The sequence below is a fragment of the Thamnophis sirtalis genome, unplaced genomic scaffold (genome assembly GCF_051295495.1).
Source record: "Thamnophis sirtalis isolate CommonGarterSnake01/CBP01778 unplaced genomic scaffold, rThaSir2_p1.2 scaffold_5, whole genome shotgun sequence".
NCBI classification, from domain to species: Eukaryota; Metazoa; Chordata; class Lepidosauria; order Squamata; family Natricidae; genus Thamnophis; species Thamnophis sirtalis.
Genome location: NW_028261385.1, coordinates 22,228,187 through 22,251,597, shown reverse-complemented (window position 1 = coordinate 22,251,597; position 23,411 = coordinate 22,228,187). Strand labels below are relative to the sequence as shown.

At 39.9% G+C, this 23,411-nt stretch overlaps 1 protein-coding gene across 3 annotated transcripts in view; it reads left to right on the top strand.

The window, feature by feature from the left end:
- The window catches only part of LIFR (LIF receptor subunit alpha), a 125,410-nt gene extending 113,815 nt beyond the window's left edge, over positions 1 to 11,595 (top strand). For all 3 annotated transcript variants that reach the window (XM_087715435.1, XM_087715433.1, XM_087715434.1), the window contains exons 18-20: positions 805 to 898; positions 2,156 to 2,231; positions 4,737 to 11,595. In XM_087715435.1, the coding sequence (XP_087571561.1) occupies positions 805 to 898; positions 2,156 to 2,231; positions 4,737 to 5,366 (800 nt within the window). In that variant the 3' untranslated portion in view covers positions 5,367 to 11,595. The remainder of the gene's footprint in view (positions 1 to 804; positions 899 to 2,155; positions 2,232 to 4,736) is intronic.
- Positions 11,596 to 23,411: the final 11,816 nt, after the last annotated feature.

Sequence of the window (23,411 nt, the reverse complement as noted above, 5' to 3'; positions counted from 1 at the left end):
AAATTAACAGAAAAATTAAGAATACTGTTTCCAATATAGTTGCAAGATGTTCATAAAGCTGCCTTGTATATTTTTGAAATTGTATCAGAACTTTGTCAGTAATCTTTTTGCTTAGTGTCTAGGATGCTACCATTTAGGGGGTTAGGAATATAGCAATAGCAATAGCATTTAGACTTATATATTGCTTCATAGTCCTTTACAGCCCTCTCTAAGCAGTTTGCAGTCAGTATATCTGGGTCTTCATTTTACCAACCTCAGAAGGATGGAAGGCTGAGTCAACCTTGAGCATGGTGAGACTCAAACTGCCAAATTGCAGTCAGCCGGCAGTCAGTGGTACTGCTCTTTAACCACTGCGCCACCGCAGCTCATATAAAATACAAGTATAAAATTTAAATTATATAAAATGTAAATGAATATAAAATTTAAATGATAAATGTCTCAGGAAGGAAATTTTTCCAGGTGCTTCTGATACTCCTACAGATGTTTTGTTGTTGCTATTGTTGTCTTGACATATTTAATTAGGTAATTTAAATTATAGAATTGTCCTTCAAAAGCTAGCAGAGTACCAATTATCAATAGAGTATTTTAGCTCTTTCTCTGTGCATAAACAGCAGGAGGGAATCTTGCCATTTCCAATCAATTACTTCCATTCCTCTTAAACTGTTAAAAGCAACATTGGTTATTTTCTGGGAATTTGACTTAATGTTGAAAGACTTTCTAGGAATTGCCCCAAAGGGTTGATGGAAGTTGTTGACTAACTGAAATATTGTTGTCTTACTAGCTTTTCTCTCTTCTACTTTTCAGCTTTGGGATTGATCATTGCCATAATTATCCCGGTGTCTGTGGTTCTTGTGTTGGCAGTTGTAACTGGAATCCTTTGCTACCGGAAGAGGGAATGGTAACTTTGGCATCCAGCCATCTTAATTTCTTTTTTCTTCTACTAAGAGAAACAGATTCTGGCATATATTCTTGTATTAAGCTATTAGATGGGATATAAACTTTATCTTCTGTATAGGTGAAGATTTATTGATAAAACATAGCAGTCTCCAGGCACACACTAAATCTCTTTTGCTCCAAGAATTGCATTTCACTGGGCAAGATTTTGGGAGATACCACTGAAATTTGGGGGACAACTTTCTTGAGGATGTTGATCAGTGTTGGGTTTCTAACTGGTTTATTACCAGTTCACTCCTGCTCGCGCTCACATGCATATGCAGAAGCATCCAGCCGGGTGGGCAGAGCCTCCCGCCACCCCCACTACTGGTTCGGCTGAACCAGGCTGAACTGGGAGCAACCCACCTCTGATGTTGATATAGCCAGACTCAGGATGGCTGGTTGTTAATGCTAAAATAAACCTCTCTCCAACCACGTGGTTGCTCAATGACTTAAGATGCTCAGCTTGTCGATCAGAAAGGTTGGGAGGTTGGCAGTTCGAATCCCTAATGCTTCATAACGGAGTGAGCTCCTGTTACTTGTCCCAGCTTCTGCCAACCTAGCAGTTCAAAAGCATGTAAAAATGCAAGTAGAAAAATAGGGACCACCTCTGGTGGTGTTTAGTCATGCCAGCCACATGACCATGGAGACATCTTCACACAGCGCTGACTCTTTGGCTTTGAAACTGAGCACTGTCCCCTAGAGTCAGGAACAATTATCACATATGTGCAAGGAAAACTTTTACCTTTACCTAAATATTTTTTGGGGAAGGGGAGCAACTCCTGAAGTTCATTCAAAGTGTTTTTGAATTTAAGGTTTAAGAATATGAAGAAACAAAACTCTCTATCAAGAGTTTTGTAGCTCAGGGTTGAAATGAGAGGTCTTTGAGGTTTTCTAAGAGTAGTTGTTTTCTTGCAGATTAATTATACACACTAGGTAACATCATCAGTGCTGCATTGATGAAATTATCTAGTTTGGATAATGAAGCAAGCTTAAGAAGCACCGAGGATCCTTCAAAAATCTCTATAAATGTCCAGTGATCAAGACCCATCTTTGGAAACCTTGAGTTCCTCCAAGCCCTACGTGAATTTTTAATGAGTGATTGCTTCTGGGAGGAACAAACAGGAGGGGCGAAACGTGACTCATTTTGATATTGCAAATAAATGTTTCAGGAGGTTTGGTGGCAATTCCTAAAATAACATTGCTTCCCTTATTTCAAAAGGATTAAAGAAGTCTTCTATCCGGACATTCCAAACCCAGAACACTCCAAAGCTTTGGATTTCCCAAGGGATTCAGAGGTAATGTGTTTCATTTTACCATACAAATAATATCGTCAGAATGCTGATGGATGGGGTGAGGTTGGGAAAGGGCTAGATAAAGGAAAATCTTTCACTTTCTGAGTGAAAGGATGTTGTGTTTCTGTTAGTCCAAATAATATATCCAGTGGTGGGATTCAGCCAGTTTGCACCTATTCGGGAGAAACGGTTGTTAACTTTCTAAGCAGTTTGGAGAACCAGTTGTTGGAAGAAATTTCCTTTTGTTTTTTTCCCACTTTACAGGGCTGATCCCTGTAAAGGAAGGCCAGAAGGAAACATTCTGGTGTTGTTTCTAGCCTAATCTTTATTGCCCTGCTTACAGAAACTGCCTCTCCGGTTAACCCTTATTACATTGTAACAGTTAAGGCGAAGCGCCCATCGACCTGAGTGACCTTGAGTTGGCCACGCCCACACAGTCACATGACCACCAAGCCCCACCTACCCAGTTGGTCATTAGGGCATAGAACTGGTTGTTAAATTATTTGAATCCCACCACTGGAATATACCCCATTCAATAAGAACTCCGAGGCAGGCAAAATTTCTCAAAGAACATTTTATTAAGACATATCAAATCGGCAACTTCCTGGTGGAAAATCAGCTCTCTAACTTGCTGCTGGTTTCCCCCTCCCCAATTAAAAGTAAAACTTCATCACTTTCCCCCAGAATCTCAGCCATACAGTCCAGTTGCAAGATGACCTCAGTCTCCACCCTGCTAACACCTGCACGAACGTCCTTGATTCCCTAAATTTTATTTAGGCCACAACACCCCAGCTAATCTCACCCCCCCTCACCCCCAGCCTCTTCACTCCAGGCTGTGTCATCTCTGAAGCAAGGGGGGAAATAACTCTATTAAAACTGGGAAAGAAAAATGGCCACAGTTCAACCAACTTCAGGGTTCACAGTTTCTTCACTTGAGATTGAGAATGAATGCAAGTCTCTTCAGCTCTTGAAAAAAATGAATTGGTGGCAAGAGTAATTTAAGGATTTATGGGCATCCATCATGCAAGGGGCAATGATGGTACATGGACCAAGACTTCATAACAGAAGAGACAGACATGATGTAGCTTGCATATTTTCATAATGATTTCACGTACAGTGTTTCTCAACTTCAGCGATTTTAAAACGTGTGGACTTCAACCACCAGGATTCCCCAGCAGCTGGAGTCAATACATATTAAAATTGCTGGGGCTTAAAAATACTAATGTATGTCATGTCATTGTGGCTTCTAACCAATAGCTGTGGAATGGCAATAAATGTTTCGCTCATTTTTAAAACCTCTAATTATGCTTTTTGAAGCCCACTAACTGCCTAGATGAAATGCACAGGTTTTGATCAAATATATTACTAGTACGAATAAGCCTATTCACATATAAACTAGCCCTTGGATTTTTAACTAAAATACCATAAAAATAAGGGATGCAGGCGCTCAGTGGCTAAGACGCTGAGCTTGTTGATCAGAAAGGTCGGCATTTTCGAATCCCTAGCTCCGTGTAACAGAGTGAGCTCCTGTTATTTGTCCCAGCTTCTGCCAACCTAGCAGTTCAAAAGCATGTAAAAATGCAAGTAGAAAAATAGGAGCCACCTTTGGTGGGCATGTAATAGCATTCCATGCACCTTTGGCATTTAGTCATGCCAGCCACATGACCACAGATACGTCTTCTGACAGCACTGGTTCTGTGGCTTTGAAACAGAGATGAGCATCACCCCCTAGAGTTGGGAATGACTAACACATACATTTGAAGGGAACGTTTATCTTACCATAAAAATGTGCTATCGGTGGATCCTTGAAATTTTTGTACATTCCCCCCCCCCCAATCTATTCTGAAGGACTTGATTTGTTTCATGTTTTGTATCAATAAATGTTCTTTTCCAGAACAAATACCACGTTAAATTTTCACAACCGACATCTACAGATATATAAGGATATTTTAAAAGAGCATTGCCATATATATTTGTGGATAAGCCCATCTATGGCTAAGGCAAACCCAGTTTTAGGATTGTATTGCGAGCCTAAAATTATTGGCTTACCGATAAATACATATGATAAATGGTTTACATTTTTATTAGGTAAGTTAGATCTTATTTGCTGAGAATGTCCAAGTTTATGAAAGTCTGAGCAGCATTCTTAATTAAACAGCATGTCATTGCTTTGCAATGGTATAAAGCAGCTTTCTTCTTTAAACCACTTAGCTGGCTTGCAGCAAAACAGAATCCCAGGCTTGGTGGAAAATGAGGTGAAATTTGCAATATTTAGTCAACATGGCACGAAAACCTGGAACATTTCTAGAATCTCTTTCCATCCCACCAAAGCTAAAATAAAATATTCATGTAAGACTAAACAGTTCAAATATATATTTTTTAAAAAAGAAAGACAAATCAGCACTAAAGAGAAAAGTGAGGTAATTTTCCTTCCACTCCAAAATAATCCAGTTTATTTACATTTGCAAGGGCTGAGTATACCAAGCTTATTTTATTTTCTGATTGTAGGGGAACCCGAATTCTAAAACCTTGGAGATGAACCCATGTACTCCCAATAACATCGAAGTAGTTGAAACCCAGTCCCACGGTCTGAAGATTGAAGACACGGCCATTACATCATCTGTTGAGGAAGACCCTCCTGAAGATGGCTTGGAGTCTGAATCGGGGAGCCACATTGTGGTTTCCTATTGTCCACCAATCATTGAAGAAGTCATATCTAATCCACCAGAGGATGAATCTGCTGTGTCTTCCCAGGTTGTTTATATTGATGTCCAGTCAATGTATTCAGCTCCCGTTAAACCAAATGAAGAATTAGAAGCTGACTGTGTGGTTTCAGCAGGTTATAAACCGCAAATGCAACTCGCAGTTAATAGTTTCAGACAGTTGGAGGAAACATCAGCGACAGAAGAGGACTCAGACAAGGGTGCAGGCTATAGGCCACAAGCGAATGCACCCTCCTGGAATACGGGCGGTCCAGATTCTCCAGACTCCACAGATAATGTCTCGTTTGGGAGCCCTTGTTCGATTAATTCTCGGCAGTTTTTGATTCCTCCGAAAGATGAGGACGATGAGTCTCCCAAAGCTATTAACTCAGGATGGTCTTTTGCTAACTTATTTCACACCAAATCAAATGAGTAAGACATGGTGGCCCTGGAAATAGCTGTTTGCTTGGAACTGGTTGTTAACAGTTTTGGAAGTGCTGTCTCAGCGCGTTGATTATTTCGGTTAAGTTGAAAGTTACAGTGGACATTTTATAACCGGTAGAGATGCTAATTCACAGCATTTCAGGGAAGGTAGTTTTAAACCAAAGAGCAGCAACTAGTCTGCAACTACCTTTCAACAGTCTTCCTTTTCACCCGCCTTGCCCCAATGCTGTCAGTCGGATTCAATGTTCCTTATCTGTGACTATATTTATGATGTTCTATTTGGAGTATGCCAGAGGCAACATAAGCAAATAGAAGCAAAATTTATAGCTGCAGGTATCAATATGTCTATTAAACTCAAAGGGATACATATATGCAGGTGTGTTCAGGATTGGGACCTTGTTGTCTAATCAAGAATATGTTTAAATTTTAAGAAAGTATATTTAGGGCAGCCTTTGATGATGATGATAAAACACTACAATAGTGCTGCTGATGGTTTTATGGCATTAGATTTCCAGCTGCTTTGGAGAACCGTTGTTTAAGGTAGTTTCTTCCCTTTTAATTCCAGTAGAGCCAATTTAGATTGCTTGCCAATCGAAGCTTGCAGTGTTATGTTTATGAGCCTGCTGTATGCATGTATATACAATAATTTTGACTCAGGATACCACACAAGTGTAACACTGATTTTAAACCTTAGCCAGGTATAGATAAATGTTGGACTTCTAGCATATTTTTTTAATAAACTTTATTTTTCCATACTTTAAGAAAGATTAAATACAATGTGTGCTATGTCCTCACCTTAAACCGGAGAGAATATAAACTGCCTTCCTGACATCCCATTTCCTAACAATGATGTGGATCTAGACATCCTAGTGGATATTTAGGTTTTAGGAACACCAATGCCCCAACTGGGTCTCTTTCAGAAAGAGATTGATGAATTTGAGACTGCCGCAGAGATGTGCAAAATGTTCCATACGCATACTGTGTTTCCCCCAAAAGAAGACAGGGTCTTATTTTCTTTTGGACCCCCCCCTCCCCCAAATAAGCGCTTGGCCTTATTTTCATGGAGGTCTTATTATTTTTGAGGTGCAGGAGGCGGCGAGCGTGGCCAACTCATGGCTGCTGCTGTGTTGCAATATTTTGGGGGAGGGCTTATTTTTCAGGGGAGGGCTTGTTTTAGCGCATGCACTCAAAAGCCCGATTGGGCTTATTATCCGGGGAGGTCTTATTTTCAGGGAAACAAGGCATTATTCTATATGAAGGACAGCTCATTTTGTGAGATTGGTGTCCCAACTGAAATATGCACGTTTTGGATGCATGGACTAAAGCAAATGTTTTTGTTTTTTGAGCAAAAACAGTTGGGGGACACAGGGGAAAAGCCACGACATCTGCCTGTCATGGGAGAAAGAAATGCTAGGTGCATCAGTGGGATATGCCCACTGGTGGCAGCAGTGACTGAGAAAAGGGGGGGAAAGGCCATGGGAAGATAGGGATGAGCATGTGTCATATTGGGAATTTGGTGATTTCTGAGAGGGGTGGAAGGAAAGGGAAATTGCAGGGAAAGAGGGCAGTGAAGAACGATATACCATGTCAGAAACTGTAGTGAGGGCAGAATGTTTTCTCCATGTCACCCACAGTCTTTATGTTACTGTCTTCCAAAATCATAGGCTGCAGAAATACTATTTGGAATCAGCCTTCCAACAGCTTCTCTTCATCATCTCTGGGAAAAAACCCATTTGCTTTGGGGAATGGCCAACTACAATACTCAATTGCCTCCAACTCTTAATTTCCCTGCAAACTTTTACAAGGAGAAACAGTCGCAGGGCGCAAACTACGCCTTGGCGATCTGAGATTGAAATTCCTCTATAAAATATTACCAAGCAATTTTAAAATTAAGTCCTTTGGGTTTACAGTCAAGTGAAGTAGCTTTAAAACAAACCTTAGCATTTAGAGTGTGTTTCTCGCACATGTAAACCTGCAATTTTACACCGCTTGTTGAATTGATATTTATGCACACTTCTTCTTTGAGGTGCTTAACAAATTTAGCTTTTGTAATTGGCAATTCAGTACTTTCTCTGCAGCATGTATTTCAAAAATCAAGCCAAGAATACTGGTTGGTTTCTTCCCTGAGTTATTGAAATCAATATATTAGAACATTTCTTGAAAAACGTGGAATGGTCCCATTTTTCCCAGGTTATCAAGTTTATGAAATTTGGATAGTCATTCTAAGTCATTTTAAGATAAATGATTAAAAATGGTTGGAAGCTTGATTTAATCTTGAGTTTTCAGAAAATAGTCCTACTTATAGTGTGCCTTTAATATATGGGGCTTTTGTTTAATGCTTTGATTCCCCTACTTTGTTTCCACATTTATCATCTCTAAAAAAGATGTTAATTGTATTTGCCCTCAACTATTACACCTTTCTAAGCCTTTTGAAATCTCCATTTTCGGAGATAGCAGTCTGCATTGATAGTAACAACAAATACTTCCAGTCCAAAGATGGGATGTTGCTTTTACAATTAGCACAGTGGCCTTCGTTTTCTTAAACTACTTTTGCAGCTTTTGCAGAGTTTGACAGAATTGGATTTTTTTTTCTACCCAAGGTATCTGATCCTGCTGAACGCTGCATGTTTTCAATACTTTAATAAAGATGAAATGTGTGAGTGATTAAAAGAATGTAGGTAGCCAGGCAGTAAGATATCAATATATGTATGTCTTTTGTGTAAAGCTGATGTCTTGGAAATAAAGCATCTCTAACGGTAATTGCCCCTTTTCAAGAGAGTGGTCCATCCCAGCATATCTGAAATGTGCAAAAAGTTCCAAAATCTGTAAATGTTTTCCATAAATACCTTTCCCCAACCAGGGCACATTTCAAGATTCTGTATTTCAACACTCAGGATTTTTTGGTTAGCATGTTAAGAATTCTGGTTGTTGAAATCTATTAGGCTGGGAAGAGTTGCTCTTGATGATATTTAAAACTTGGAAAAGAGGAGAAGAAAAAAGTAAAGGGAACCTCTATTTATTTATATCGCTTCAGGTTATTTTTTATAATACTGCATAATTTTGTAAGCATCTCTAGAACTTCAGGTGCCAGACTCTGCACTACACACATTGCCTTAATTTGCATAATGTTTTCCTTTATTATTTAGATATAAGCCCAGTTTTTTCTCTTGTTACTGAGAATTATGGACACGGTGGCTCAGTGGCTAAGACACTGATCTTGTCAATCAGAAGGTCGGCAGTTCAGCAGGTTGAATCCCTAGTGCCATGTAACGGAGTGAGCTTCCGTTACTTGTTCCAGCTTCTGCCAACCTAGCAGTTCGAAAGCATGTAAAAATGCAAGTAGAAAGATAGGTGGGAAGGTAACAGCATTCCGTGTGCCTTCGGTGTTTAGTCATATTGGCACATGACCACGGAAGATTTCTTCGGACAGCGCTGGCTCTTTGGCTTGGAAACGGAGATAAACACCGCCCCCTAGAGTCGGGAACAACTAGCACATATATGCAAGGGGAACCTTTACCATACCAGTTTGTTCTCTTGTTTCTGAGAATTATGTTGGAAAATCAAACAAAAATCTATATAAAGAACACTATCCATATTATACCTCGCATAAAAGACATAATTGAAATTCTTAACTTTTCAGAGAGATTTTGAGAACCTTATATCTCAAATGCCAGAGTTTGGGAAGGGAGATATATTTTAACATTCTTTGGGGTTAGTTTCTTTTTTTAAAATCAGGATGCTGCTCCGATGGTTCTGGAGAACCTTTCAGCATTGAGCCATGTGGGTGGGAGGGAAGGTTTTTTTTGTTGTTTTTAAAAGAATTTATTTTTTGAAGGACATAATTACATTTAATCCATTATATGTTTGTTGCTATGTATTAACCTATGAGGGAAAGGACTGTGAATTTTGTTTTGTTTTTAAATTTGGAATTGCATTTTTGAAGAATTAGGATATTCATTTTTAGTAATCCTTTGATATACCTCATAAAAGTGATTTATCAGAAAGAGTAAGCTACACTGATCTTTGCAAAACATCATTTTCTTATTCATGTGAAGACACAGATTTACTGGGGAGTCTTCTGCTGTATATTGGCTCTTTGCTTTGGAGGTAGAAAAGACTGGTAGAGCTAGCCTTTAAATAAATATATTGTACATAAAACCATTGGACTGCCCTTACTAATTAAGAAGCAGGGACTACTACACCAATGTGCGTTATATCTTGGATGTGAGTGCCCATTTAAGGACAGTTCATTCCACTCCTGGCCCTGACAATCACTCAGACGGGCCAGTAAGATGAAGCAAATGGCAAAGCACAAGGCAAACTTCTAGGTATTCTCTAACCAGGATGGCACATCTGGTGGAAGAGAATTGCCTGCCTTTCTGATGATTCCTATAAGTTAAGATGACCATCCAAGTGCTAAATTAAGGATGTGGAAGCTGCCATACATCCATATCCAGATATCTTTGCAAGCTGTTTGCTCACAGATTTTTTTTTCTTGCACCTGTCTTCTGTTAAAACATGGCTTTTTAAAAAAAAGTTTTGATCTTTCTCAAAAGTATTCTTCTACACAACCGTCCATTCATCTCACTAAGGCTTGAGGGATGTTGATGGATATTTTGCTTCGAGCCCTTAACGATCATGGACACTTGAGTATTCTGGCTGTGTCCGTGGAGTTCAATAAACATGGAATCCTTGTGTTTCTATGCTCGGGTATTTGAAATGAGGCTTCAAGTTAACTGTACTCCAAATCATTGGCATGTTCAGATGTAGAGATTTTTTTAAAAGGTTCCTGGAGCAGCTTTAGAATTGCAATATCTGGTTAAATGACCAGCTGTTGCCCTTTTCTGGAAATGTGCATGCGCGAAGTAGCATTGTGTGAACAGTTAGAGTGAACTCCCAGTTCACCAGGGTGATGTCCAACAGTTCTGTGCTTTTTATGGACCAAGTGAGCCACCGCAAAATGGTACATGCCTCTCTTTCCAGATCAGAAGGATCTTGTTGGTCAGCAGATCTGTCCTTGTGGAATGGTTGGTTGAAAGTTTGCAAACGAACACCTGGTACCAGTTTTGGTGTCTGGGTGAGTGGATTGTTTACTCGATGCATAGATTGTGTTATTTCTTGCCGTTTTTCCATGAAGTCATATGGTCTTGATTGAGGGCCTTCATTGCGAATGTGAAATCTCCTGCAGTGAGATGAAACAGAGACAGGAAGGACTTGTAGAGGGGGAATTGAATTGGGTGAGTGCTAAAATGGGGGGGGGAGGGGGGTGCACATTCTTCAGAAGTTAATTGTAGATAAAGAAATAATGCTTGTATAATATATAATTGTTTTATAGCTCCATACACTCTGAAGGTTTTTATTCAAAATCTTGCAGCATATTAAACTTATAATACATAATAAATGTGAAGTTAACCTCAGTGCTTATTGAAATATTAAATAACCAGTGTAATATTGAATCAACTGGAAGACTCAATGTTGCTTAACTTTCTTATATTTTCCTCCTCGAGCAATTTGATCTCTTTTCTGCTTCTAATCTGTATAAAATGGGCTCCTGATTCTGGCCCACTGATGCCAGACAGCTGAGGTATGTTGAAATGTAGGTTAAATCATTCTACTCCTTCTTATTCTACTGTACATATTTAACTGTACATATTTAACTGGCAAAACTGCATTTCTGAATTTCTGTTCCCATTTCACCTTGTTCACTCGCAGATTAACAGTTGATTGCCATACTGAAAGACACGATGATCACTTTGCAGTTTAGGAACAACTTAAAATATATGAATATGAGTTGCAACTCTTCCAACTCTTTATTAAAGCATTGCATCTTAAAACCAAAAAGGTGTCGATAGGACTTTCCCATTTCCTGTGTTTGCTGTGCTAAACCCCTCCGAGTAGTTGCGCACAACATATCCATGGACTGAGGCCAGTGTTGTGTAGACATCACTATGAGCAAAACAACAATGTAGCAGCTGTATGATTCCTAGTGAAGCTATCCAAGCAGATCCGTCAAGTGAGTGATAACTTTAGGGATAAACAAGGGGGGGAAGAGGAGGGAACATTAAAAGTATGTAGCACCAACGCACTACATTTCGAATGAATATGAAGCTAGTACGCTACCATATAGCCAGACAGTGCTTATCCCTGTAATATGCATGTATTAAGAATATCTGCCAGAAATACTGTCATGTTTAATAAATGTATTTTCTTACCCTTTAAAAGTGTACATGTATTTTTTTTTTGTCTTATCCATTTGATTTGGTTTTGTTTCTGCCTCTGTAATCTTGCAGCTGTCAGGACCTCTCCATTAGATAATTAGGAAAGAAGACCACGAGACTCCATGTGTAGAAATCAAGTGTACTTTTACTAATTATAAATGATTAAAGGCATAGCATAGCGAAGTCTGATTATTTAGGCGCGAAAGCGATTGATATATAGAATAGCCCATTCCCCACCCCTTGGCATCACAGTTACAGTCCAATCATAATTCTCTCAAGTGTCAGGTGTGAGATAACTTCAAAAGGCATCACGAAGATGGAATGTCAGTCACGAAGATGGAATGTCGGTGCCGTTAGTCCTGGCGGGAATCTCCTACGCATGCGTAGTCCGACAGGCAGCTGAACTCCAGAACCTTCCTCCAGCACAATGAGTAACCCCTCCCAATTACCATGCCCTCCCTCCCCATTTCATGGCAGCCGAAGCAACAGCAAAGCTGAGGCTGACAGCAGCTCTTGCTCAATAAAAGCCTATTGTGGGTTACCAGGCTTTCAGTCACATTGTTGTGGCACTTATTGCTTTCTAGTTGTAGCCTGTATTTCTTCTTCAAGTAAACCAGCTCTAATCCAAACATTTCAATGATTTTCAGGTAAAGGTTTTGCTTGCCATGACTACAAATCCATTAGGATCAGGGGTGGGATTGAAAATTTTTAGCAACTGGTTCTCTGCCTGGTTGCTGGGGAGGCACCTGTGTGTGTGGGGGGGGGAGTTTTTGCCCTTCCCAGGCTCTGGAGGCTTTTCTTGAGCCTCCGGGAGGACAAAAACTTCTTCCCCTGAGCTCCGGAGGCTGGAAACAGGTCCTTTTCCATACTTCTGGGAGGCTCCTTTTTCACACTCCCAGAACCTCTGCGCAGGTCCGGCACTTACCTGGCATGATGGATTGGCCGCATGGAGACTCCTGGGATGGGTGGGTGGGAGCAGCCAGCCAATCCTTCCAACTACCAGTTCGGCAAACCAGATGTAAATTAGCATCCGGTTCACTCGAACCGGCTGAATCCCACCTCTGCTTATGATCATCATTGGTGATGGCCATCTTCAGTAATGCTTCCTGACCTTATACAGAGCCAGAACCAGTCTTACAACAGCTGGTCAAAGCAAATGAGGTGACCCCAGGTGGCATCTATTTAACTCTTAAGATAGGAATGGTTCACTTGTGAGAGATGCGTTGCTTAAGCCTTCACGAAAGTGAAACAATCCTGATATCCAGGACTTTCCTTAAACAAAAAAAAGACGAGAGTGTGGGAAGCCAGATATGCCAATGCAATGAAATGTTCTCTCAAGCTTTAGCCATCTCAGGCATAAAATCTCTTATTTAATCTACTTATTTACTTCTCCTACTTAAATAAACCTCAAAGGCCAATTCATTTTCTTTTTAACTGAATAGAAATTGGTGGGAAAATGTAGGTTGATTTTTCTGCATGGAGCTACTTTCAACAGAAGTGCATAGGAAGAGCCGAGGTGGCGCAGTGGTTAAATGCAGCACTGCAGGCTACTTCAGCTGCCTGGAGTTCTGCAGTTCGGCTGTTCAAATCTCACCGGCTCAGGGTTGACTCAGCCTTCCATCCTTCCGAGGTGGGTAAAATGAGGACCCGGATTGTTGGGGGCAATATGCTGACTCTGTAAACCGCTTAGAGAGGGCTGAAAGCCCTATGAAGCAGTATATAAGTCTAAGTCTAACTGCTAACTGCATGCCCAGGCCAGATTTTCAGCTTCATGATTGATTTTGCAATTTCTGAACATCGCAGATGTTCAGAAATTGCATAACTTCTCTTCTAAAGGCAGACAATTTGAAGGCCTCTAAAAGTGATATGGGATTGTTAATTCTGAGTGAGTGATGACTTGAACCAAAAGTACATTTAAGAATTTAAAGTACTTGGTGCAGAGTAAGGGAAATAATCTTCAATGTGTGATCAATTTACTAAGAGAAGCTACATTAAGTAAAATGTAAATCCAAATGATTTTTACCATATATTCTGCCAGTTTTACGCCTGGCTGGTTAATTACTTATTCAATTTTAAAAAAAATTGATTTCATTAGAAAATATCTGTAGCTCAGGGTTGGAGTGTGGAGTTCTTGGTGCTCCCCAAGTTTCGTTGGCTGCTTGCAGATATTTAATTATCCAATAACAGGCACAACCAACCAGATCCACTCATGAAAAGTCCGGTCAGCAACTTAATTGTGTTCTACCTATATTACAAGAATCTTCCCAGACTACTTGCTTTCCCGGGTAACAACTAAATAAGATTTCATGGAAGTTGGGGGGGGGGGCTCAGACTTATGCCTCTTGTGGCTGTACAAGGATTCAAGGTTAGTTCCCTGTTTGGATCCTACTTCCTGCCTAGCTGGGAGTTCCCCACCCCCCAAATTAGGTAACATCATCAGGGCACATCAGAGAAGACAACATTCTGCTTTGAAAGGATGAGTACTTCAGAAAATATTTGGGTTCGTCTCTGCATTTTTATTTTTAAAGAGCAAAAAAAATCTCCTGAATGCTTCCTACACTTGTAAAAGGACCACATCAAGCTCCATTGTCAAATCACTGTTTCAAGATACACAACAAAGGAACAATAGTCTCAGTGAAGATTTCCACACCCCTTTGACTATACAAAGCTTTTTCAAAGGGGTGTGAAGTGGGGCAAAGAAGCCAAGAATCACCAACTACTTTTAAATATTTATTTATTTTTCCTTGAGAAAGATGGACCATTGGGCAAGTTGGGCAAGAGCCGAGGTGGCGCAGTGCTTAGAATGCAGCACTGCAGGCTACTTCAGCTAACTACTAGCTGCAGTTCAGCAGTTCAATTCTCACTGGCTCAAGGTTGACTCAGCCTTCCATCCTTCCGAGGTGGATAAAATGGGGACCCAGATTGTTGGGGCCAATAGGCTGACTCTTTAAACCACTTAGAGAGGGCTGTAAAAGCACTGTGAAACAATATATAAGTCTAAGTGTGATTCCTATTGTTATTCCCATGGCTTCTCTCCTACTATTTATCCATGGGACCAAAAATCCGATCTTGGAAGTTTTTTTAATCATTTCAAAGAACTGATCAAATGTATAGTTCAAATCAGTGGAGCAGAAACAATGATTTCTTTGGTGTTTGAAATGTCTTCAAGACCACTTTATAAATTGCAGTGAGAGAGACCTGTTTTAAGAACTCTAGCAAGATTGGCAGCAGGGCAAAAAATGCCAGGACATTTGAACTTTTCTCCCCCAGTAATTTACAAAATTCCAATTGTCTAAATAAAAAAACAAACACTAGTAAGCTAGATATATAGTTGGGGAGTTTTAGGGGATATTCAATCTATTGCATCAACCGTTCTATGTATATTTATCTCCCTGCAAGATAGAAGTCATAGATCTATGATTTGGTTCATTGAGTTCATGGATTTCAAGAAGCAAGTTCATTTGAGGCTGAATTGGAGAAGCTGAGAAAGTAAAAGAGGTTAGAAAAGAGGCCTCCAAGGACGAAACAATTGCATCTACTCCAACCATAATACCTTGGCAGTCAAGGAGCATAAAATCCCACTGTAGGTGAAGGTCACACCAGGTAGCTTTCTCATAGAAATGCCAGTAGAGCTGAGTAGTATTAATCTGTGAATTGAGACAATGGCTTTAAGAGGAGGGGATTAGATTATTAGTATGGGGTCATGTTTCAAAACGGTCAGCTCTGCTCAGAAAACAAGCTCTACTTGAATCACAATTTAACAAATGAGAAGCCAGTCAAGAAACAAGATCCCAAGGGTGAAGCCATAAGGGCCAGAAAATCAAAGGGTGATATGCACAAGGGTTTCTGTGGGAATGCCATCAGGGGTGATATTCGGCCAGTTCTGACCAGTTCTAGTGAACCGGTAGGGGAAATTTTGAGTAGTTCGGAGTAATGGCAATACCACCTCTGGCTGGCCCCGCCCCATCTACTTACCACCTCCCTAGTCCCAGCTGATCGGCCTGGTCTTCTTTTGTTGCCCTGCACAGGAGAATGGAGCTGGAAAGCAAGTTAGTGGGGTTGAGGCAGTGATGATATTCAGCAGGTTCTGACCAGTTCTGGAGAACCGGTAGCGGAAATTTTGAGTAGTTCAGAGAACCGATAAATACCACGTCTGACTCTGACATCTATTTTCTGCCCCCCAAGTCCCAGCTGATCAGGAGGAAATGGGGATTTTACAGTATCCTTACCCCACCAAGCCATGCCCACCAAACTGGTAGTAAAATTTTTTGAATCCCACCACTGAATACCATGGGTTTTTTAAAACAAAGTGACAGAATGGGAATACTTTATGGATTTGCCCTGTTTGAGCTTCATAAATGGAGCAAACTCTTCTACAGAATCTCTAGCGGTGGGCCATACTAATTTCTCCCAACAAATTACTTCTGTGGTTATACTATGCCTTCCCAATACCAAGAAATCAAGGCTGACTTACAAATACTAACTTACAGAAGGACACGGAAAATAAATATTCTAATAGGAATGGACAATTTCAGTCAGGCTCAGAGAAAATATGGCAACAAGACTAATATTTCTAGATATCCTAAATTATCAGAGACCATTCAACTTAAGCTTCATAGTGCCCAGAAATTATTTCAAAATCAAACTGACTAATCAGAATGCTGTATTTTTCAACAAAAGATGAGTTCCTTTGTTAACTTTTTTCCCAGAAGCAACTGAAAAATGGCTTTTCCAGAAGGTGTTTGAGGCATCAGATTCCAATTTTTATTATCTCTCTAGGTTAATTAAAATGTTTTAATGTCTGCTTATTTATGTAAATTGCAGACAGCCTCATAGGACTTTGATGGGGTATTTCTGCATGATTGCATCTGACTAGATACTCCCCTTTCAAAAGTTTAATTTGACTTTTAACTGAGGCCATGAAATATTGGAAAAGGATTAAAAAATGGCTAAAAGAGGTTACCGGGGCAAACATTGAATGGAGACCCGAGAACCTTCTACTAAGCATTAAATCAGAAAACATAGGCAGTTCAATATGGCATTTGAGCCTAAATATAATTGTGGCCGCAAGAATAACTTATGCACAATTTTGGAAATCCACTACCATACCGTCGGAAGATGCTATAATTAAAACGATCTATGAATGTGCAGAAATGGACAGAATGACGGGTTGGCTGAGGGACAAAGGAGAAATGGAACATTATCTTAGCTGGAACTTATGGTATATGTGGGCGACAAGGAGAACAGCAGGGACTTAAATGGGGAAAGTTAAAAGTGAACATGGGTATTGTAATAGATCCCTGAACTTTGTAATGAGAAGATGTGGCTTAGAGACCTAACAATGAGGAAGGAAAGAAAAAAGTTGGGCTGTGAATGACTGTCACCGTGGGGGGGGGGAGGGAGGGGGGTTGTATGTTTAAAATTGTATTTGTATCTGTATGTTTTACTCTTAAAAAAATGTATAATGAATGCCGATACAAAAGGCTGTATATTTACTTTATATTGTTGTGTATGTTTTGTCTTTTCTTATGTTGTTGTGTTTTTCTTTCTGTTTTTAAAGGTAATAATGTTTAATAAAAACTATTTTTTTTTAAAAAAAGAAAAGTTTTATGACAATACCTTGCCTCTTTAACTTTTCAGATTTTTCTTTCAGGGTCAACCATGTAGAATAGAATAGAATAGAATAGAATAGAATAGAATAGAATAGAATAGAATAGAAACAGAAACAGAAACAGAAACAGAATTTGAAGGGACCTTGGAGGTCTTCTAGTCCAACTCCCTACTCAGGCAAGAAACCCTACACCACTTCAGACAAATCCAATATCTTCTTAAAAATGTCCAGTGTTGGAGCATTCACAACTTCTGGAGGCAAGTTGTTCCACTGATTAACTGTTCTAATTGTCAGGAAATTTCTCCTCAGTTCTAAGTTGCTTCTCTCCTTCATTAGTTTCCAACCATTGCTTCTTGTCCTGCCCTCAGGTGCTTTGGAGAATAGCTTGACTCCCTCTTCTTTGTGGCAGCCCCTGAGATATTGGAACACTGCTATCATGTCTCCCCTAGTCCTTCTTTTCATTAAACTAAACGTACCCAGTTCCTGCAATCATTTTTCATGTTTTAACCTCCAGTCCCCTAATCATTTTTGTTGCTCTTCTCTGCACTCTTTCTAGAGTCTCAACATCTTTTTTACATCATTTTAAAAATCTTTTTACATTTTTTACTCTTGTTTACATGTAAACAAGAGTAACCCAACAGAGATTTCATGCTTAGATTTTAAAAAATGGAATCCACAACAAATATAGAGTAAATCACGTTTCTCAACCTCAGCAACTTTAAGATTTGTGGACTTCAACTTCTAGAAATCCACAGCTAGAAAGGACATTCCCTATTTTCTTGGAACTGTAAAGAGCAAGGGGGAGTGATGTATTTTTCAGACCTGCAGGAGTCTGTTAAAGTAACCTTACAGTAAAGTAGAGCTAGTATTTATGGGCATGCTTCTTGTCTGGATGGCCTCCCCAGGTTGATATCTCTATATTAATGGGATCCGAGTGGACAATGACTTTAAATCTATACTGTAGACAGGAGATGAAAATATCAATCCAGAATGCAGCTTTTATAAAAGACCAAAAATTACATGTTTGCAGTTGGAATGAAATTGAAAATAGAATGGGAAAATAATAATAGTGTTCTATAAATCTACGCTGAGACCATGCTACTGTGTGCAGTTCTGATTGTATTTTCTTAAAAACATTTTCTACTTACACAAGAAGAAAATAGGTCTACAAATAATAAATAAATAAATAAATAATAAATAGACACCAAAATGATTAGGGGAGAGTTGCAGCAACAAGCCATGCAGAAGACAGATATAATTGGGGTGCTGTAGCTGGGATGAGACAGGAAATGCCTTAGAAAATATGCCGTATTTTTCGGAGTATAAGAAGCACCAAAGTATAAAACGCACCAAGGTTTTCAAGAGGCAAATTAAAAAATAAAGTTTTTGCACTCTGCAAATCTCCCAAAAACGGCCCGTTTTTCTTCAAAAAAAGGGCATGAATAGCCTTTAGGAGGTTTATAGAGTGGTCTTGGGGCTGGCAGGGGGAGCAAAATTGAGCAAAAAATGGCCTGTTTTTCATTCATTTCTGCCCTCCCCGGCAGCTCTCTGAAAACCACCTAAAAGATATGCATGGCAATTTTGGTGAAGGGGGCAGGGTTTCGGGAGGCAAAAAAATGCTGTATTCAGTGTATAAGACGCACCCAGATTTTCAGCCTCTTTTTTGAGGGAAAAAGGTGCATCCTATACTCCGAAAAATACGTTAAATTGTGTGTGGTATATTGTAGATGCCAATTGCACCCCATCCCATCCTCTAACACAGGGATGTCAAACTCAATTTCATTGAGTGTTATATCAGGATTGTGTTTGACCTCGGGGGACCAAGGTAGGTGTAGCCAGGGTGGGCATGGCCAGCTCCATGCCACTTGAGTTGGAGGCGCCTGTGTGGTGAAAATGGGTTTCTGAACTCCGTTTTCAGCTTCAACAGCCTCCTAAAAACCTCTGCCAACGAAAATGGAACTCGGGAGGGTCGCCCATTTTTCTGGCACAGGCACCGTGGACCCGTCCTTTGCTGTTTCCAGGGTTCCCCGCAGGCCAGATCTAAGCACCCTGTGAGACGGATTCAGCCCACAGGCCTTGAGTTTGACACCCTCGCTTTAACACACATCAAGCAGTTAGCACAAGGTCATCCATCAAAAGTAAATGCAGGGAGATTCGGGAAGACCAGCAGCTCAGAACATTTTCACACCACACATGGTTATACTGTGGAATTCACTATCAGAACTTTGGTTGTTTGTGTCAGCCAGTCTGGATGGTTTTAAAAGGAATCTGGACAGGTTCCTAGATGGTCGGGCACTCAGTGACTGATAATATTGATGGCTGTCTATTGCTTCTTGAATCATAATTGGACTTTTGCAGAACGGCAGAGGTAGAAGACCTGGCCCACTCCCTATTTGATTGTTGCTTGTATAAGGGGGTGAGGGACAGGTGCCTTGGTCCATATACCAAATGAATGATCCATTGGGATCCCCATATGAAAACAACTTACCCTTATGTGTGGCCAGAACCTGAAAATAACATTTAACACAGCACAGTACTTAATGGTTCAGTTGAGATCTGCATATGTGCAGACTGTAAGGGGTAGAGTGTAAGGATGACATCAAAATATAATTTTATGTCATTTTATTCCTTTTTACATTTTTATGTATTAAATTATATAGTATCTTATCCTATAACTATTGTATTTTATCCTAGTCTTATTTTAAATTGTTTGTATAGGATTTTATTGGTGATATGTGTTTGAACCTTGTGCTTTGATATGGTCTATAGGCTAATCAATAAAGATGATGATGATGATTATTATTATTATTATTATGAATCAATCTTTGGTGAGATTCACAGCCTTTGGGGCTGGTTGGTAGCTCAACAGCTCGAGTCCTAACCAAGGACCTAGGAACTGTTAAGGTAACATCAGAGGATATAAGCTGTTCCAAGTAGGGTGGTCTTTTGTAGAATCAGAATGTTCAAGTCCGATAAATTTAGAATTTCCAAATAGCGAGGGAGCCCTTTGGGTATTGCTCCAAGGGCTTCAATTACAACCGGGTTAACACTCAATTTCTTTTTCCACAGTCGCTCAACTTTAATTTGCAAGTCCTGGTACTTTGTGATTTTTTTCTTGCTGCTTATCTTCACACGCATTACCAGGTATTGCAATGTCAATGAACCAAACTTTTTTCTTTTCAACTATTGTTATGACAGATGTGTTGTAGGCCAAGTGCCTGTCAGTCTTAATTCTGAAGTCCCACAAGATCTTGATTTTTTCATTCTCTAGTACAGTGATGGCGAACCTATGACACGCGTGTCAGTGCTGACACGGTAGCCATTTGGGGTGACACGCACAGGATTTCATGCGATTCATCCTCGGCTCCTGCACGGCCGCCGAGGATGAAAGAATCTGTGCTGGAGGAACGGGGGGGCGGGACGTGTGATCTCCCCCGCCCACACTCACTTACTGTATCGCCGCCGCCCCTTTCTGAGCGCAGGGGCTGCTGGTAAGGCGTGCGTGCTGTGCGCACACACGTCATCAGCGCGGCGAGGGAGGACCCGCAGGAGAAGAGCGCGGGAACAGTGATTAGAACAGTGCGCGCCTCTCTCCAGTCAGGCCGGCACAGAGAGTCTACTCCTGTACTGGGACTGTCGTTTACGACCGCACCACAGCAGGGAACAGCGGAGTGCCAACGGGAACTGTGAGCGCCATTAGCAGCCCTCGCATCACTAGGAATATTCATAGCAGGGGCGGGCTGGAGCGGCATGAAATCGACTGATGAACAAAGAAGTTACTAAGCAGGTATGTTAAATAATTTGTTTTTGGTTTATTAAATACAATTATATATTGCAATTATACATTTTTGTAGTTTAAACTATAAATTGCGCAAAATTATGTTTTTGTCGAAGTGACACACAACGTGAGTTATGCTCGATTTTTTGCCGATTTTTGACACACCACGCCAAAAAGGTTGCCCATCACTGCTCTAGTACCTTCTCAACCTGATGTTCCCAGTGGTTTTTGCTGTACTCAAATCCAAACTTCTGGCACAATTTCTAGTGAATGATTTCAGCAACTTGGTCATGGTGTTGGAGGTAGTCAGTTTGTGAAATTTTGCTGCACCCACTGATCAAATGGTCAACTCATCTTTCTCATTAGAGACAACATTTGCTGTTGTTATTGTTGTTATTGTTGTTGTTGTTATTATTGTTATTATACAATTGTATCACAGTGGCCAGTTGTTTTGCCGGATTTGGCATTGGTTACTAGTCGGGCCCCACCCAGGGGCCTAGGACGTCGTAACATATTTTTGTAATATGCGTGCAGATCCAAGCAGTGTGGCTTTTTGCATTTGACTGATGGTGATTTTGTCAATTTTTAACTGTTTAATTCCAGTGGTTTTGGAATAGCACCCAGTGTGCCAATTACCACTGGAATTACCACTGGAATTACCACTGGAAGCACCACTGAGTGCTATTCCAAAAGCACTGGAATTACATTTAAAACAGTTAAAATTATTATTATTATTATTATTATTATTATTATTATTATTATTATTATTATACAATTGCATCACAGCGGCCAGTTGTTTCGCTGGATTTGGCATTGGTTACTACTACTACTACTACTATTAATAATAATAATAATAATAATAATAATTATTATTATTATTATTAGTAGTAGTAGTATATACTTTATTCATTAAACATGAAACTCAGTCAACTGAACATTCAAAAATGTATCACAAATACCAGTGATTGGTGCTAATGGTTGATACGGTTTGCTGCCAGCATCCTAGGTATCAACCAAGTACCTTCTTAAAATATAAGATGTTCTGAGTAGCATAGTTTTTTGCAGTTTCGCTGGTGTTATTGCAGGAAGCTGCAATTTGTTGATGTATCTTGTAAAATTCTTGGACATGGTGCCAAGTGCCCCGATGACAATGGGTATCACTGTTGCATGCTTCATCCATAGCCGTGTAGTTTCAATGGCCAAGTGTGATATTTCATTATTTTTTCTAGTTCTTTTTCTTCAACTCTAGCATCTCCAGGAACAGCGATATCAATAAACTGTACACTTCGGCCCTCTACAACCGTGATATCTGGCGTGTTGTGCTCCAAATGATGATCTGTTTGTATTCGAAAGTCCCACAAGATCTTCACCTTCTCATTTTCGATAACTTTTTTCCACTATATGTTCCCATGACTTTCTGGATACAGGTAAATCATATTTTTTACCTAGTGACCAATGGATTAATTTAGCAACTTGATCATGTCTAGCTTTGTAATCAGTTTGTGCTATTTTGCTGCATTCACATATTAAATGTGAAACAGTTGTTTTTATTATGTGGTTAATCTTTGGTGAGATTCACAGCCTTTGGGGCGGGTTGGTAGCTCAATAGCTCGAGTCCTAACCAAGGACTTTGTTCTTTGTTGTTGTTGTTGTTGTTGTTATCATTATCATTATTACCACTACTACTATTACTACTGTAGAGAGGATGAAGTGGACAGAGATCATCTTAAGCTGCAATTTCTGAACTTCCCAAATGCATCCCTTTAGCCATTGTGGGAGAAGAAATGGTAGAACACTTGGATCTGCAGATGATCCAGGAAATCTTTTTCGATGTACTTAGGCTTACAAAGAGAATGGAGGTAACAGCAGTAGGATACAGTTTAAGACACTGAAATACTTTCCAAGCCAAGAAAATATCATTTAATGTATATTTCCAGCTCTTTATATATACCCTAAGGTCTTCAAAATAAATTGTAAGACAAGTTACATTTCACACTTTCTGAAATTACAGAAAATACAAAATCTTTGCTTCCCCCCAACAGCATCCTCCCCTCTCCACTCTTTTGGCCGAACAGGCAAAACATGCTGAATTGGGTCTTACACCAGTTTGCAAAATTATCCAGCTGATCAATGCCACAACTGTTGCTCTATAAAAATATACAAGTACAAAAGTAGTGCTATAAAATGTGATGGTTGATTTTTTTTCATTGCTTGTCCTAAAAAAAAAGAGATTTTCTTTCAAAGAGTAGGAAGGTTGTTCTCTTCAGCAAAGAGTACTGTGTTTTCCCGAAAACAAGACAGGGTCTTATTTTCTTTTGACCCTGGAAATAAGCACTTGCCTTATTTTCGGGGAGGTCTTATTATTTTTGAGGTGCAGGAGGCGGCAAGCGTGGTCACCGCATGGCTGCTGCTGTGTTGCAATATTTTTGG